Below are 18,390 nucleotides of genomic sequence, written 5' to 3' on the forward strand. Positions count from 1 at the left end.
CTAAAAAATGATGGACCAAAAATATGTGAATCGGTTTTTTTAATAGTTCACATCTGCTGCATTAATTAGACTTTATGCATATTGCTTTTAATCCACTGATACAGGCACAGAATATAGTACAATGCGATATCCATTATATTTAATAGAAGTTTGCAATCTTTCTGATCAAGGGCTGCATCTTCAATTTACAGGGAGGTTTTTTTGTGTAAACATGTATATTTGGAGTTTCTGTACCAAGGGAACAGAAGATACATTCTTGAGCTTTGCCAAAATATTATTATGTGGAATAATACAGCAATATCATAGAAAGCTTCAAATCTCTGTACCAAAAGATTAAGATGGGAAAAATCCTTCTCATGTGAAGACATGAAGGCACCAACCAGTAGGTAGGGACTACACCTACAAATCCAGCAAACTGCAACAAAATCCCTCTGGACATCCTTCTTCAGCAGCCCTCTTCAGCACAACACAACCATTACTCCCAGTGTATAAACCGGTAGTTACTCAGCTGGTCTTTACACCGCAGACGCTGCACAGAGAGAGCACTCGGGGATGGAGGGAACCTGTGGAACTTGCTGGGAAAGACGACTTGTAACTTCTTGAAACAGGGTGTTAAAGAAACAGGCCTGCAAGAAACAAAGACTGAGAAAAACAGCTGGAGAGGGAAGGGATGGGGGGAGCAGAGGCCCTCGGAGCTGAGGAATGGCTCAGACACCTGCAAAAAACAGGACTCTGATCATGGGGTGAATAATGTGGAGTTTGGAGCTGATAAGGCTGCTGGGATGGCACAGGATGGGCTGGAGGGGGCCCTGTGGAGACAGGATAGCTCTGCTCTGGGCATCGTGTAAAGATTCCAGGGTCGTCTGTCTGGTGAACAGCCTTTAGTTCATTATCCGCAAAATGCATATTAAAGTTGACATCCCTCCATATGCTAATGAAGATTAACAAGATCATGCCCGTTCCATCATCCCATGAAGCACCTTACCCCTCCCCACCCATGGGATGTGTAGGGGACCTAGGGGATGGACGTGAAGAAAGCGGGTATGAATTGAGGGGGGGCAGAGAGAAATAAAGAAGAGAGACATGAAGAAGTGAAGATGGACGCATCCCTGATGAACCTGGACCAGTGACCTCTATTTTTCTATTCTCTTTTCTTTTTCCCCTTTTCCCTCACCACCCTTAAGTAACACAAGACATACTGTATCACTTGCTATATACTCATTATATACTCAGCCAATTATCATGAATCCAGTTAATACATCGTGGGAAATCAGTAACTGTCCACGTGTGGACTTTGAGACTTGTCTCACCCTTGTCCACCCCACTGGGGATTTATGAATCTAAGTCACTTGTCTCCCTCATCTGAGCGGGATGTGACAAATGCTTGCACCAGAAATTTAATTGCCAATTCTCCAAAAGACTACATATAAAATATTAATTTAGAACCATTATTTAGGTGTATAGTAGATATCACATTACTTTCCATGTTCACATGATGAGTTTGTAATGTTTATTTATGTTTTGGGTACTTTTTCCTCATTAAGGGAGTAGTTATTACACTGACTAATGCATTATTCTGTCATCATATTTGCTCCCTCCCCTCCAGTGGCATCCTGGGAAATATGGAGATCCTCTAGCATTTCAGCCAGACTGATGCGTGGAGGACCATCATCATCTGTATCGCTCTCCACTGGAATATCTGCATCTAAAAAAATAACAGAAAAAAACCCACTAACAAAGAGCTAAGCAAAGAAAACAAACCCAAACCCCCCTAAACAAACCCAAGGAAGGAAGGGGGGGGGAAAAAAACCCCAAACAATCAACAAACCACAAGACCAAAAACCAAACAAATCCCTCCTAAAACCCAACAATCCCAGGGCAATTGACCTCATGGAAGATGCTGAATTATGTATCAAAACCTTCACCCATCAGAGGTTGTGGGTGTAGGAGAAAATATGCTTCTCTCTCATGTTACAGACAAGCAAACAAAACCCATCAACATCCACTCAGTGCATGTGAAATACCTGAAGCTATTACATTACAGCATCAAAGAATCCAAATATAGAACTTCAGTAAAAATATTTTCACTCGAATATTCATGATTTAGTTACATGCAATTAAATGATTAAAAAGGCCTTACTTCGGTAAATGTTCACATTCTTCCTTATGGCTTCATCTTCTTCGAGATCTTCAAGGAAGTCCTGGTATTGTCTGTAAAAGATGCTTATGTATTTATTCCCTTTTCCTTAGGATTTATGCAAATTTACAAAACAAAATAAAATCAAAGAAACAAAGCCCCAAGGAAGGACTGCAATCCGCAGTCCTTCAGATGTGCCTTCTGATAGCATTCCTACATTTCCAACTCATTCCTTCTGCTTTTTTCTTTATTATCGCCTATGAGTTTCCAAATAATTTAGTTTGCCGGTTCTCATTTAACTCCAATTGCCTCATTTTTTTTTACTCAATTGAATGTTGTTGAGAATCTGCTGTTGCTGTATCAGCTCTGTCACCAAACAAACCAGCGACAAGCATGTTTTCACAGAAGCGTCCCTTTACCTCGACAGACACCAACTGTAAGCTACAAACACAATGCTTCTGGCATTACTCATTTGTCTCATGATTTAAGCTTTTCTTGAAAAACCGTAAAAATATTTACATTTTGCAACAGTAAACCTGAAAACCCTGCAGTGTTATCTTTTAAGATTTCAGGATTTAGTCTGTTTCCACACCACCCCAGCCCATTGTCCTCAGTATCCGCGTTCCCTGAACACTTGGGCAGCCAAGATAGTCAAGTGTAAGTAAGTGCATCTCCTTAAAGCACTTCCTGCACTAGGGAAGAGGGAAAAAAGCAGATACTGCTCTTCAGAGAACGCTGGGATCAACCTGTCCTAGGAGCCAGCACTACGCTCACGCAGAACCAGCAGCGTTTGTTTGTGCCCCCTGAACCACCAGCCCATCAGCTTTGGCACTAGGCTGGGTTTATCCTCAGAGACACTGAGAAAAGTTATTCCTGGACACGCGCAGTATTCTGATAGCAGAGACCGCAAAGCTTCAGGGCAGATACGGAACCTTTCGTCGTCTGTATCCGTGCCTTCTTTGTCCCTTTCTAGTTCTTTCAGCTTCCAGTTTCTGCGACGCTGGCGTTTGCTACGGTCATAGCTCTTCTTTATTAAAACCTACAGCGAAAACCAGCACGTATTTACACATACACACCTTCAATGCTCCTGGTGACACTTTCAAAAGCCAAACCAACACCCAAGTCTAGGCTTGAGCAACTGTAAAAGCAGCTGAACAAACGGTGGAGTCAGTCTGGCACTCAGAAGTTTTATAGAGCATTTATATAGTATTTGTCAATTCAAAAGTTTCCAAACACTTTGGATTATGTCCTGAAGAGGCATAGACACAATGGAGTTGTAACACAGTTTTCACTACAGTGTGGTAATTTGAACAAAACCAACAAAGAGTATGGTAATTTAAAGCAAATGTATTATTTAACCACCACTCAAAAATCTAAGTATTGAGAAAATAATTCTCAGAATTAGATGCTATTAAAATTTCAATATTAATATCCCCTCTTCCTTTAGGCACTATGGAGCTAATGAGTATTCATTATAAAATCATATTCCCTAACACCCCTGGGTAACACAGAGAACTTTGTACAGAGAGAGAAAAATGGTCTTACCACATCAGGAATATTGTGTGGGTTCATCTTATTGGCAAACTCGTCATTTAAGTTGCAGTTCACCAAGTCGAATCTAAAATGAAAATAGGTATTTTATCCTACTCTTTTACGTAAGTCTACAAAATGGAACTCAATGTATCATATGTTTGTATTCAAGAGCAGCATAGTGTAAGTTACAGCTCCTAAAAAAGATAAACGTTTCCAAATGAAGTACAATGCAAATAAAAATTCCACGTCAATATGCAGATGTTATAACTATGAATAACTCTTAGAAGCTGCTGTTCCCAAATCCTGTTCAGTAGCACTCCCCAGCCTCCTGAACCCAAACAGCAATAGCCACCGAGGTTCTGTTGGGCTCACAACAGCTCCAGTAAGTCATGTTTAAGCCTGTTTGAGAACCACCTAATTTGCCTAATCTTGCAAAAATTTAACATTTGTCACTGCTGCACACAATACTCACTATCACACAATAAGATCTTGTCTGGTACTTTAAAAATCCCTCCCACCTATTTGTGTCTAAACTGTTATTCTAGTCTGCACTCTAAAGTCAGTACTTCAGCTCTCTCAGTTCTAACAGCCCTTTTCACGAGATGACTTCTACTAGAAAAAAGATTTCCTGAATTAGGACCATCTCTTCATGGCCACGATGGAAAGATTCTATCCCTTTCGCTGATTTCATTTAGAAATCCGAACAGCTCAAAACTTTCTTGATAATACACAAGCCTGTAGAGAATCCATAAATTCAGTCATTAAATAATCATGTAATAAAAAAACAAAGAACAGAACAGACCCCAAGACAAGGTCGCCGGGATTCAGAATGTGCCCCAAGTGAGTACAGCAGAAATACTGACGATCTGTATCCAACTCTGAGGTTTTTCGTACCCAGGCTTCAGCCAGCGTGTGCTTGAGGAATGAAACACAACACTCTTGTAATCAAACGCAGCGTAACTTGCTGTGCTGTTAGAGTATCTGCCCTGCTATATTACTGGTTTAAATTACATTTGTAATTAAACTTGTCTTTCTACATCAAGCATCCAATGTATTGCTTGCTTCTACTCATTTCTCATCTTTACAAGAGTAAGGAAATGGACACACCAACTACTGTTCACAGGAATTCCACAAAGGCTGTTTCTGTAACCAGACACATGTTTTGGTATTTTTTTTTTTTTTTTTTTTTTTTTTTTTACTTTTTAACTTTCAACCACATATAGCTTTTGACTGAGAAGAAAATGTTTGGTACTGATCCATCTATTCTGATTAAAAAGAAATGCTTCTATACTTCAGCAAAACCAATTTAATAACTGAAGAGTTGCAGATCTAATAGAAAGTAATTTTAATAACGACAGTAACAAGTAGAGTTTAAACTCTTCAACAGAAAAGAATTTCTGAAAGTGGAATTCACGTAACGCCTGGGAAACTTCCAAACCAAAACACTGTCCACATCTCCCTGAGAAGAGCTTTTGCCGGCGGCAAGACAGAAAAGCAGAGATCTGACTTTGCAAGGCAGAATGACTCAAAACAAAAGTTCAGCTGAGTAAGGGAGGGAGGGGAGAGGAAGGCCCAAAAGACTGAATCAACTAGAGAGGAACTCTCACCTTGTTTGATCTTGCCCCTGCACCTGCACCTTTTCTCTTTTCTTGAACCCTATTGATATCCATAATGATAAATTCCTCTAGTTGTTTGGGGTGGAACAAGCTGTTGAAAGGGTGGCGCCAGTAGGTATTGCCATCGACTTCAGCAACTGGAAAAGAAACCACCAGCACAGGCCATCACAAGGAAGAGAACTTCTTACCAAGAAATTAAAAGGGAAGCATTAGCCAAAATGAAAGTAACTACCACATGCATTTTGTTCATGTTTGTTATTGTAGTATGACATGAACCATATTGCAAACTCGTGCTACAGAAGCAGTTGCTCTGTGACAGCCAAATCATGTGTCATGTGTCTGAAGCACAGACCTTTTAATTCACAGGAATCACTCTCCTGGATCTATCCTTACTAGAGGCGTTTTACCGGTAGCGTTTACCAGCGAATACCCATCAAAGCACAGTGCTTCTGGGACTGAGGTGGCTACAGTCATAATCCAGAGAAAAACTAGATACCACCTAATTTTAGAGGGATATACCTGACAAATTTAAGTGCTTAGCCTAAAACGTCCATGAACTTAAACCTGACCCTGCACATTTTGCCTAGGATACTACAGAAATCAAGCTTAGAGAACTCTTAGTTCGCTATAAAATTGATTGTACAGATAAATTTACAACATTAAGGTCTAAAAATAGAAGATTTCATGAAAACAACAAAAAAACTGTAACAAAATAATTGTGCCAGCATAGCGCAGAAAAGAACCTCTAACTTACTTTGCAGAGTGCTAGGATCGATGAGGTGGATGGTACTTGTTACTCTAATGCACACACAAATCTGGCTCATGTTACCAAGACTCTGCGCCAGTTTTGGTGACAGACACACAACATTGTCCTGCGCACAAACAGAAAAGAATTTACAATCGTATTTCCTTAATTTTTAATCAAGTCTTCAGAGAAATCTGAAATAGATTTTTAAACTTTGTATTTCTCCACCCAGTATCACCCAGTAACTTCAAGATAGCTGCTACCCGCACTTCCCACGCTTCGTGGGGGGCAGACCTCTCCATCCCCACAAATACCCAATAAATCAGGTCTCCATCATCAAAACCAAACTCTACCCACTTCATACAATACCCTGAAGATGAAATAGAGAGAAGGTACCTTGCATATTGGAACAATTTCCACAGAGAAAGTGCTTTTGTAATTGTAGACATTACTATGAATATCATGTGAAATCAAACGCTGGGATGATTTTGATCTATAAAAGATAGAGTGTTCAGGGCAGCAAGGACATTACTTGAAACAGGAGATAATCGCATAAAGTACAGCAATGGAAAAACAAATACAAAAATTAAGAAAATAAAAAAAAATGCATGAGGGCTAGTTTTACAATGGCTAAGTGGAAAACATGGGACTTCTGTAGGAGGGATTTTGTCTGTTTTAACCAGAACAAAGGTTCCTTACACCTTCAGTTACAAAATTCTTTAAAAATGAAGGATAAAAGACATTTCCCCAAAGCTTTTCAGTACTCAAGGCAATAAATGTAAATGATATACCTAGATGGAACTGTACACTGAAGAAAGTCAACCATCTTCTGGGCCTGTTGCTTTGAAGAATAATAAAAATCCAGGCCATCTTAAAGAAAAGAAAGCTTGATGAACATATCTATTGCAAGTACTGTGGGGTTTTTTCAAATACAATACAGAGGCTAAGCGATCTGCTGCTTATCTGTACATGCCACTAATGCAAGCACTCTTCCAGTGTAACACAGCTTAGTCTACTCTACCTCAAGACTAACAAGCCACCTCACTCACCATGGATTTCTTTGATGCGAAGTGTATTTTGATGAAGCCTGTGTTTTAAAATCAGCTGCTCCAAATAGTAGAAGGTCTTCTTGTGCAGAGTCTAAAACCAAACAAAGATAAAATTATCAAGGTTGTTTAAGAATCGTCCAGTGCAAATGCAGTATCTCTGAAGAGTAAACATTTATAGGAAGAGATCATCAAGAGAAGAAATAGTCCAAACTCTATTCCAAGTAACCAAAAAGGTTTCAGAGATGTGCTCTACTTATACCAAATTATTTAAAGCTTCCATTTCTCATTTTTGTGTAACTGGTCACAAGAGAAACTATTTAAAGGAGATTTATATATTTATAAACAATCTGTCCCACTGTTTCTAACACTACCTTAAAATACAGGAGGATATTTAGTAATTCTCACGAAATCCTCCTGCCAGCTGTCATTTAAAAAGAATATGCTAATAACACTGGACAGCAGGAAGTTTTTCTAAACTCAGTAAGAACAAAAACGAACCTTAAGCAGAAATATATCATTGTGGCAGTGTGCAAGTGTGAGTAGGTCTTTTTCTAAGAAAATAATCCAAATATTTGTCAGCCTGATTGTTCTGCCATGAAGAAATGAAAATTCAATTTGCCTCTACCTTTTGTCTGACTTGCACTACAGCTTTCCAGAAATCCTTAGCTTCAATCCTATGACAGTCTTCACACATTTGAGACTGAACTATATATTCCACCACAAATACTTGCTGAAGAACTGCTCCATTTATCACCTGCAAAACAAAAGTTTAAAAGGTCACGACTCCTGTCAAGACAGAAAGCTAGTTTACCACAGCATTCTGAAATAACTTCCACACTATACTAAAACTATGTGACAGACAGCTGCATTTAGGTCACAATTATCAGTAGGATTTTCTCAACTTTACTGCAACAGCCGATAACCTTCTTCAAACTGAGGAATGGCACTTTAATGACAAAATTTAGGCAGGATGAAATCAATATTCAAGATAAGCCAGTAAACACATGCTGGATTTTACCAAAGAGAACCACTTATCTAAAATGTAATAATGATTAAAAAAAAAAAAAAAAAAAATCACATTGTTTGCCATAAAAGCTTTTAGAAAGCCACACACATAAGACTATATTCCAGTTACCTCTTTCTGAACAGTCAGCTTCAGCTTCAGTCTCTTAGAATGTGGTTCAGTCCAAATAAAGCCTGCATCAATCAGCCGGACCTGTCAGTGGGAAAGAACAGCAACTCAGCTACTGCCAGCAGTTGTACTAGTACACCTGTTAAAAACACGCAGCTCTAACAACCACAAAACACAAGCTTATGGTATAGCTCACCGTTCCTCAACCAAGTGAGGAAGTGAATAACCTTAATTAAGAACATATGTATCAGTATACCAAATCCAATAGTGCTTAGTTAGAACAGAGAGTCTGATCTACCTGAAATAACGGCGATGCAACCTCAGTCACACCATATTAACTGAATACACTACTCGACAGTATCACCGGATGCCTTGTAATGATGAATTTGGACAGTATAATGGTTTTCTTGGGACTAAAAAACCAATTTAATCTCTAAAACTAGTAACATGTAAATTTACCGCAGCAAAAGATATTTTGTATATTTAACTACTAACCCAACAGCAAGAAGCTCAGTAAGGCAACCTAATTCAAATGTTGATGACAGTAACAAAACAATTTTTTTGCCTAAAACACTACCTCAGAATTTCTTCTTCTGGTAAGATTCTGAACCTGAGATACTGTATTCAACTTAAACATGTGACTTTCAATTTAATCTATATATAGACCTCTGCAACCCTCGTTCATATTGTCATAAACCAGTAAGCACAAGTGTCGTATAAGCAATTTTAAAAATGTAAAAAAAGAAAACTGTAAAATTAAGGTGCATTAAAAACACGTTAGCTTCCTTCAGTTAATTATGCTCAACTCCCATCTACATAGCAACAATTGTGCAGTACACTGTGTGCTTTGAAGTTGCAGAATTGCACTGCAAGAGCCTCCTCAGCATGCTTGGAAGTTTTTTGTTAGAGCCTGTCCTTACCAAATCTTCCAAAATTCTTGTATAGAGCTATTTGAGATCAGACTGTCATTCTCTATGTTTTATATAAATCTAAGCTCTACACAAGTACAAATGGCTGCTCTGGAAGGATTGAATCCTGTATAAGCTATCTGGACTTCATTTTATGCAATACCAATAGACATGCTATGAGATACCACTAGCATTTGCTACTCACCTTGCTCAGCGAAGCTTTGATTTTTTTAAGACACAAAGCAAGAAGCTCCCTTGATTCTAAGGTACACTGAATCCAGGTTCCTGGAGGCTGAAGATACCTACGATACAGGAAGCATTTTACAGCACACTGAAGCTGCCTCAAGCAAATGAAATCACTCAAAAGATGAGCAGTTATTTTCCAAGCTTTCCGTTTTAATATTAACTATGCAGCTACAACTTTTGCCTCCTTCAGCAAAAAGATTCATGCGTTCCAGGTGCATTCACGCTTTCACTGCCATCCTCACCGATTCGCCCGCTTCTTTCCCTTGCAAGCGCCACAATCTCCCTCATTTACATCTTCCAGACACAACATACCAACGCCTTTGGACTTCCACAAGGAAAGAAACACGAGAACGCGCACAAAAATCAGAAGAGACGCGAAGCAAACACGCTCAGCGGGGTGTGCCGGCCGGCCGGCTGCCCCGCTCCCCCCTGAGGGGAGGCCTCCACCCCGAGGGGAGAGCAGGAGCCCGGCCGCTCACCTTTCGCACTGCCTGCAGAAGTGGAGGGTGCCCTGCTTGGGGATGCCCTCGGTGATGTCCACCTGCGCCCGCAGACACCCCACGCACATGTTGGCCGGGTTGGGCGGGATGGGCACGCCGCACTGGCAGCAGAGGCTGCAACACAGAGAAGAAGAAAAAAAAAAAAAGTCACCAAACAGCCACTCTGCCCTCAGAGGTGACGGCTACGAGAACCCGCGGTGGCAACCAAAGGTATGTACAGGCTTTTAAGTTTATTTATTAAAGTGGTGGCCCGGAAGAGTCATCAGTCCCCCCCTCCCCGCTCCGGTTTCTCGCTGTCCCGGCTTCTCCCGCCCTGAGGCCGAGGTCCGGCCGGCAGAGCCCCGCCACCTCCTCAGCCCGCCGCTTACATATTGCCCTGGGTAGGGGCCGCCGGCCCCGTCATGTACTCCATGGCGGCAGCGGCTGCCCTCGCCGCCACAGTTTCCGGGTGTAAGAGGAAGAGGAGGAGGAAGAAGGAGGAGGAAGGAGAGCCGAGGTCCCGCGAGAAAGACGCCAGCCGGGAGGGCGGGCCGCAAAATGGTGGCCGTCAAGATGGCGAGGCTTGTTTCCCAGCGCTGAGTGAATGCAGCTGGCGAATAGCGTTGTAATTAATGATTCTTTGAAGCATTAATTCATTTTTCTTTGAAAACCATGGGATTTGAGCCATCCATCTTCCTCCCCCGTGGGGCGAGCGCGCGCTATTGTTGCAGCAAATGGCAGTAGGGTACAGCCTCGGCGGCGTCTTGTATTCCTCCCTTGACCGATAGATTTATGTCCTTTTTTTTTTTTTTTTTTAAAATGAAAGTGTGCTGCATTTATTTATTAGCATGGGGACTGATCTGACAGGTATTGCACATCCGCAAATCCTGCTGAAATTGGTGTGATCAGGTACTGTCAGCAATAGACAAGGAGATGGCCCTTTTCAACAGTAATTAATTCTTAAAGGTTGCTGCTAATTTATCTTCGAGAAATACTGCTTTAAAGCAATTTTTCTGCTGTTTTCACCTATTTGTCAACTGTGGCAGAACACCTGCAAATACTTCTTTAAGTGTATTTTAAAAGGAATTTCCAACTTTGGTGGAAACAGTAAGAATAGGGATGTTTGGCATTAAATTTGTTACCTTCAGTATTCGTTTTGAAAGATTTATCTTCTACTTTCAGAGTTAACAGCTACCTTTAGCAACTTCTCATCACTTTTTTTTGTAAAACCAAAGTGCCTGAATGTAATTTGTTTAGTCTTCCTTTATCTGAGCAATGAGATCACATTTTTTTCTGAGAACATGGGTTATAGATTGTATACAGTAGATTATGTGATGGTTGCAGATGCTTGTAAATGAAACAACTATTCCAGTTGGGAATTCTGTTTTGATTTGAAATCATCAAGCATGAATGAGTAAGAGTCCTCAACTTGTCACTAATTTACAAAGGATTAAACTATGATAATTATTAGATACCTTTAATTTACTGTTAGGATGTGAAACTACCCCCAGAACCCATGGGCAGTTTCGAGTTTCTGAAGGGGGGATGCAGTTTCAATAGTAGAATAACAGGACATTGTCATAACTGATGCCACTAATCTACTGACTTCTTTTTTGTGATGGCCAGTTCTTAGTGAAGTCTTGTTGGATTTTGAGACCATTTGTTTAAAGTTACATTTTACAGGAAAAAAACCCCTTACCATTTTTAAGTGTTCCACCTTCCAGGCTGATGCTTGTCTCCCAGTACAAAAAAGACTTGATAAACTGGAGTGAGTTCAGCAGCAGCCACCAAGGCCGTCAGGGCTGGAGCCCTTCCCTGTGGGGGAGTGGGGGGACTGGGGCTGGCTCAGCCTGGAGAATAGACAGCTTTAGGGAACCTGAGAGCAGCCACCCAGACCGATGAGGAGGTCATGGAGGAGGAGCCAGGCTCTTCCTGGTGGTAAATGGTTGGTGGATGAGAGGCAACAGGCCTAAGCTGAAACAAGAAAGATTCAGAGTGGTTTAAGGAAAAATTTTTTCACCGTGAGAACAGTCAGGAACAGGAGCAGGTTGCTATGGAGTTGTGCAGTCTCTGTTCTTGGAGGGTGTCAAGCCTAAGCTGTTAAAATGCTGAGCAACCTGCTCTGGCTTCATGTTTGACCCTGCTTTATGCAGGAGGTTGGACTAGAGACCTCCTGAGGTCCCTTCCAGTCTGCACGATTCAAAGCAATTAATAGCTATCTTTTCAAAGTATAACTTAAAGCTTAAATACCAAATATCCAAGCCTGGCACCAGATTAACTGCAGCAAGTTTCTCCTCTCCCACCCATCACCTTCTCTGAAGGATTGTTCCTTCCCCTTCAGAAAGGGGCTTTGAGTCTCCCTAGGGGAGAACAGCAGGACAACAAGTATCTTTCTTCCTGGGTCCATTGCTAATATAGCTTACCCACAAAGCTGAAAAAAACCTTTACAGTGAGGTTGTTGTCACCTATGCTGTCGTAATTCATTAATTAAGAGTTACATAATACTTTGGTTTAGAAGGAGTTGGAACGATCCGTTTGGGTTAGATTCTGTTCGTGGTGTATAATAACCAACCATTCTCTTTGGAAAAGAGGAACTGTCATGATGCTGAGGTATGTTTGCGGGTCAGCATTTGTTTTCTGCAGGTTTATAGTTAATGATGGAGAAAAGTAGAGCTGAATTGCATCAACACATGGTGTGTGGTTTATTTAATTCGGTGATAGCCTGATGGAAAGGAAGAGTTGTTTTGGTTGCTTTAGAGTTGCTTTGGGAACTGAAAATCACAGGCTGTCGAGCTGTCTGACTTGTTTTTTCTTTGGCACATTTTTCTTTGATGGGCTGCTTGTGTTCACAGACTGTTACTCAGTTCTGCTCCTTTGAAATTAAGTTTCTTTGCAGACTTCTCTGGAGACTTAGTATGGACCATATTATTAAAAAAAAAAAGGAAAAAGCAAAAAAAGATAAAAAAGAAATGTTTCCCTTCACTGAAGTTTCATTCCTATACTCTTCAGAACCCTTGCTGCACAGTCAGTATTATATAGTTTTTACCTTCAAGCCCTGATGAATCACTCAATCTTTGATTTCTTTGATTTATGAAATAATATACTTCCTGTGAATTCCAGGCTGTCACTTGGTGAGTCTCACATTGCAAGAGGGGTAAGACAAAGCCTGTCATATATGGGAGCCAGATCTTCTGTCAAGTCACCGGGAAGAGAATTTGATACTAATAATACTTTAAATGTTTCCACTGCAGATTTATTTTCAGCTGCAGTTTCCTCCACCTTATTTCTAAGCCCTACCTCAGCTCAAGGCACAGCCACCATCTACTGCCAGTTAGTATCAGAACTATGTTCTTTGTAGTCACCAAGGTACTTTGTGTTGCCTCTTGTTGCCCTGTGGCTTCCACCCATCCAAGTAAAATTTGTATGTTTTAAACTGTCAAAGTATTGTTATAGTCTTAGCACCGCTTCTGAAAGATTTTACATCTTTGTACACAATAAACAAGGTAAAAAGCAAACCACAGAATTCCCTGAAAACTTGAGCAATGGTAGGTCTGGATTTCAGAACTTAACTATGTGGACTTTGGCTGTGTGATGTGGCCTGAAAGATTTCACCATCTCTTCCTAGCGAGGATCCAGTATTCAAAGAAAAGCCAGTATTATTGGAGTCAAGATGGATGATATTTCCTCTAAATTGGTGGCATTTTTGGGAATGGGTTTATGGGTAAGACCTTGCTTGCTACAGGCTGGCACTAGCCAGAGATCTGACATCTTAGGAAATAGTTTATGCTGCAAATAATTTAAAAAAGGGTCAGATTTGCATAGGTATGACTATTAATCCTATAGGCTATCGATTTCTTCTGAGCATGCGATCACCACATGTCAATGGTAATGTCTGTAAAAAAAATTATGGACATGGGTTTATTTTTCAGCCCTGTCGAGCTGCATCAGCTTGATTTGTGGTGGTCCAGATCAATCTTTTAAATTAGTACGCTACCTTTGGGAAGATCGCTGTGTATTTTTGCCATCGTATGCTAGTTGCTGTCTGACTGTCCTGTAGCCAGACTCAGAGGAACCGTGCAGGGTATCTGACAGGCCTGGCGTGCCTTCAAAACCAGACATGCTGTCTCCTCACTGCCCTACCAGGTACTATATGAGGGGCACGGGTTGGAAGAAAACAGCGCATAAGTAAATTTGTGTGATTCTTCACCGTTCTGTATGTACGTTGGGCAGTCATGCTCGTAGCAGTTAATATAAAACTGTAGTGTGGAAACAGAAAAATGGGGTTTGGGAGCATTGAACTGTGGTCTGGTATAAATGACCAGGGGAACACAAGGCAGGAAAATAACTACGAATGTGCCCAGTTGCTGTTTTGAACAAGCCAGAGAAAGATGTGGGGGCTGGATTTCGAGCCGGTCTGGATGTGGTGCTGCACGTGTGCTCTTGGCTTCATTCTCATTCATTCTCACTGAAACAGCCATGCGCTGCTTAATGGCATATATAACACAGAAGTAAGAAAGTGGCAATAACTGCTTACCTTCCTGGAAAAAAACCTACAGGAATTATACTGCTAATGTGGGCCGAGGCTTTGAGTGGTTTTTTTCTTTCCCTGCAAATGTCTCTGGAGCTGTTATCTAAAGTGCAAGATGGTAACTCATCAGGACATTTCAGTTTTCACAGCTCCATTTAATTTCCCTTTTCACCCAGGAGCTGCAGGAATTATAAGACTCTGTACAGGCACTGCCATGAATTTAAAGGTGGCTTTGTAAATTCTGGCAGCTTGGGTGATAAAGCTGTCAGATCTCCACCACCAGCTACTCTAGTACTAATGATGGAGAGGGGAAAGGGGGAGAGTGAAAAATGTTGTTCCCACTTCTGTGACTGCTGCTGTCTAAAACTGTATTGGCATTTCAATGTATGACTGGTTGCATGGAGTTGTTAATTACTCCTTAGGATTCTCTAAGGTCGGAAGCATGGCAAGCAGCGTGCACAAGTTCTTACTTTACCTTTTTTCTTTGCAGAATTTGGGGATGTAGAGCGATTGAAATGTTTTGTCACTTCTGTCAATTTGGATTTACGGGCTAGGATGAGCAAGTGTCTGGGAAGTAAATACTTGGTGTGAAAAGTGTGTACCTGATAATCCTCTGCAGCTGCGTCTGTGCAGAGCTCACTTGTTCAAATGGGGAACCCACCGTGTTACCGTGGCATCAGTCTGAGTGCTGCAGCAGTCAGGAAAGGGTAAGCAAAAGGCTCTGCTCTTCAGTGGCCCAGGGCCTACACACTTCTCTGCACTGTGCATCCTGTCTTTGTGCAGGTCTGTTTTGAAACATGTCTATACAGTTCCTCCAAAGGTTGAGGCTGCAGGCAAAGGTAGAGTGAGGTTTTCAATAACTCATTTTTTTCTAATTCCAGTTACAGAATCAGAAAATATGAATTAGAATATGTATAAAAAGCATCATGTAGAAATATGGAATTTAGTAATTGACACTGTGTACAGTACACACATTTCCTTTACAGAACTGCCTGATAATTAGAACGGTTGTATAATTCACTCAGTTATCAGTCTACATACTTTATTACATCCTAGAATAAACCTTTTCACTCTTCCATTAATTTTATCACTATCAACAGCTGTAGCAAGTTTTCTAAGTGTCATTTCACCCTGATTCATCTTTTCCAAGAGGCACATATATTTCAGTAAACATTATTTTTAATCCCATCAATCCAGAAACCAGTCATCAGAATGATTTGTAGAAATGGAGACAGTGTAGAGGAAGAGCTTTTCTGGATGGGTACAGTTGCTGAAGGTGTGAATGGCTATTGGTGAAAAATCATTTTTTTTTTACATATTGCTGACCCTTGGGGAAACTCCTGACCTTGTCCTTTGTGCCAGGAATGGCCCTCACCACTGGGCTCACATCACTTAAGCCAGTAGAAATCTAAGCAGAAAAGAGATGATAATTTACTGAACAGCTAATATTGCTAGCAAAAACTTAGACATCTGGTTGAATCTAACTCCAAGTAAAAAAGCATATCAGTTTGCCCTGAGTTCTTATCTTTCTCTCTCCTGTTTTTCAATGAGTATTAAAGATTATATTTAAGCTATATACTAGTTTTCTGCTCATACTGTTATATTCTTTAGGCTCTATATAATCCGTTACTATAAGCACACAACTTCATCTTATGCTGTATTATGTTTCATTTCATTAGGCTATCCAAATATTTAACTGATGGGCACACTGAAATTTGAATTATATGAATGAGACTGAACTCATATGCAAGTCGAGTTTATCCCAAGATTTGCAATAATAGATCTTTAGAAATACTGCTTAGTCTCCAAGCTACTGAACAGTACTGCAGTCGCAGCATTAAAAGGCTCTGTGTGTTATGTAGGGAAGCCAAGCCCACCATTTTAAAAACAGTTTTACCACAGGTTTGCTCTCTTTGTTGTATGTGGATGACTGGGCCCTTGAGTAAAGAGCTGTATGTAGTTTGCATGAAGGCTCAAGTGCCAAGGCAGGGAAAGCCAGGACAATGTTTGTGGTGTGCCCGCCAGAACAGCTGGCTCACAGCAGCTTAATTTTCAGTAGAAACTTCAATAAATAGAAGAAGCATAGCATGATAAATTTGTGGGAGAGATATTCCTGTGATTAATTTAACAGACACCTGAGGTCACTATTCCCTCATGTAAACTGCATCCAGGAAAGGAGGCAATGAAGGTACCAGAGGAGCTCCTGGGACCTCTTGTCTGGTTAGAACTGCTCTCACCTTCCAACAAAGAGGTTTTGTTCTGGTCTGGGCTACTGTTTTCATTAGCTGTGTTAATTTAAATGTAAAATTCTCAAGAATTTAAGAACAAAACCAAGCACAGTGTTTTACACTTTTTAAAATACTCACTGTAAAATAAATTTTGGATTCAGAGGGGTGTGCACAGCTTCTACAACATTCAGTACCACCAGGTCACAAATTAATAAAAATACCCTCCTTAACTGTAGAAGTATGCTAACAGCATTCAGATGGCTACATGGGGAGGGTTGTGTAATAACAATGAAACACCTCTATGATCTTTACTGATGTAAAATTTAGTTTTTAAGAGGATCGTGGTGACACCTAGGCTGTGTTTTTAGTTACCGAGGTGCTGAGCATGCCTGCATTCCTGGCAATTTTACTCTTCCAGTTGCATCAAGTAATAATTTGGAGGAATGAAGTAATTTCCCCTCAGAGAGCAAACAAATAACAGAAGTCTAGTCAGTACTCAGAGTGGGAAATAAAGGCGGTGTGCTCCCCCAACCTGACCTTTTTTCCTATAACCCTGCTCAGGTGATAACCACCAGCAGATGTGTCCAGTCAGATTTGGGGGAGATGGATACACCACGATAGCCAAGGGCTAGTTTGAACAGTGCATCCACCTAACCACGGTGCTGGTCAGTGTCCAGCTCAAGCCAAAGTTAGAAGAAACTAACCTTTGTAGTCATTATGTATGACTAGAAGTCAATTACCTTACTCCATAAACAGTGGACAGCCCAGGGCCCATTGGGCTGTCCTGCACAGCAGCGGGCTGCACGCCAGGATCTTCTCTTGAGTAGAGACACCTCTCGAGGTTACTCCTCGAGGTTGAGAGAGTCCTTGCCACAACAGATTCTCAGTGTGCTAAACTTTGAAATCCTAAGTGATATAACAGACTGATTCTGAACATATATAATCCTTTAAACCATTGACCAAGTCTGGGACTAAGTCTGGATCCAGCCGCACCTAGACTCCCCTCTGAGAAGGAGTTTAGAACACAAGGGGGTCCTTTCTGAACCTCGTGACTCAACGGGAGGGTCTCCCTGACAGCTTTGTCTGACCCTGTCCTCTATGTAGTAAATATCAAGTGAACCTTGCCATCAAATCCTGCTAAACCACTGTCGCATTTACTGTCAAACTTTATTAAATTGCCATTTCATATGAATAAAAACATTGCTACTTCTCTCTTACAAGTGAAGTGCATCACTCTGTCCACAGCTGCACAAGTGAGTGGTTTAAGGGTGCAAGGTGGAGACAGCAGCTCACTGTGCCAGTGGTTGTTGAAGCTGTAGGAGATACTGTGCTGAAAGAGATTGTACCTGTGTGTGGGGCAATAACTCCCAGCTGCCAAATTTAGTCTGAGCCTGGCTCTGGCTCCCAGCAGGGACCAGGCAGCTGCTTGGCTGATCAGGAGGTCCTTTCCCCCACATGCAGCAGGGCTCTTGCCTGTCCCTGCAGGCACCACTGCCCCTGGGTCATGGGCCCCAGGAGGGATGTCCTCACGTCCCTGTAGGGGATGATTGCTCTTCTCTGCTCTTTCTCCTGTGCCACTTCGCATTTGCAGCCACAGATTCATCTAACCCCACCAATTAAGGTTTTAATCAGGCCTTGCATTGTGGCCCGTTTCTTTAGGAAAGAAGGGCTCTTGTTGCCCTTTACTGATTGCAGCTGTGAAGTTGCAAACTAGTAATTGCAACAGTGCAGCACATGCAGAGCTATGTTTCTGCAGAGGTACTGTTGTTTCAACTTGTCTTCTGTGGTC

At 41.2% G+C, this 18,390-nt stretch overlaps 2 protein-coding genes across 3 annotated transcripts in view; one reads left to right on the forward strand and one right to left on the reverse strand.

Moving 5' to 3' along the window:
- Positions 1–22: 22 nt before the first annotated feature.
- Positions 23–10,410, reverse strand: NMD3 (NMD3 ribosome export adaptor). The gene is made up of 15 exons (XM_074878446.1): positions 10,235–10,410; positions 9,846–9,980; positions 9,326–9,422; positions 8,216–8,296; positions 7,706–7,834; positions 7,081–7,171; positions 6,823–6,901; positions 6,428–6,524; positions 6,041–6,158; positions 5,278–5,423; positions 4,473–4,585; positions 3,683–3,755; positions 3,070–3,176; positions 2,141–2,211; positions 23–1,705 (listed from the first exon to the last, which is right to left on the reverse strand). Exons 1-15 carry the CDS (start codon positions 10,276–10,278, stop codon positions 1,572–1,574), a joined length of 1,515 nt encoding a protein of 504 aa, XP_074734547.1. The 5' UTR covers positions 10,279–10,410; the 3' UTR covers positions 23–1,571.
- Positions 10,003–18,390, forward strand: part of OTOL1 (otolin 1) — a 52,717-nt gene continuing 44,329 nt past the window's right edge. Inside the window, exon 1 of one of the 2 annotated variants that reach the window (XM_074878447.1) lies at positions 10,003–10,076. The gene's annotated coding sequence lies outside the window, so the exon portion shown is untranslated. Of the gene's footprint in view, positions 10,077–10,563; positions 10,755–18,390 lie in introns of those variants that run through there. The other variant, XM_074878449.1, reaches the window with a different exon arrangement.

The sequence above is a fragment of the Strix uralensis genome, chromosome 9, assembly GCF_047716275.1.
Source record: "Strix uralensis isolate ZFMK-TIS-50842 chromosome 9, bStrUra1, whole genome shotgun sequence".
Classification (NCBI taxonomy): domain Eukaryota; kingdom Metazoa; phylum Chordata; class Aves; order Strigiformes; family Strigidae; genus Strix; species Strix uralensis.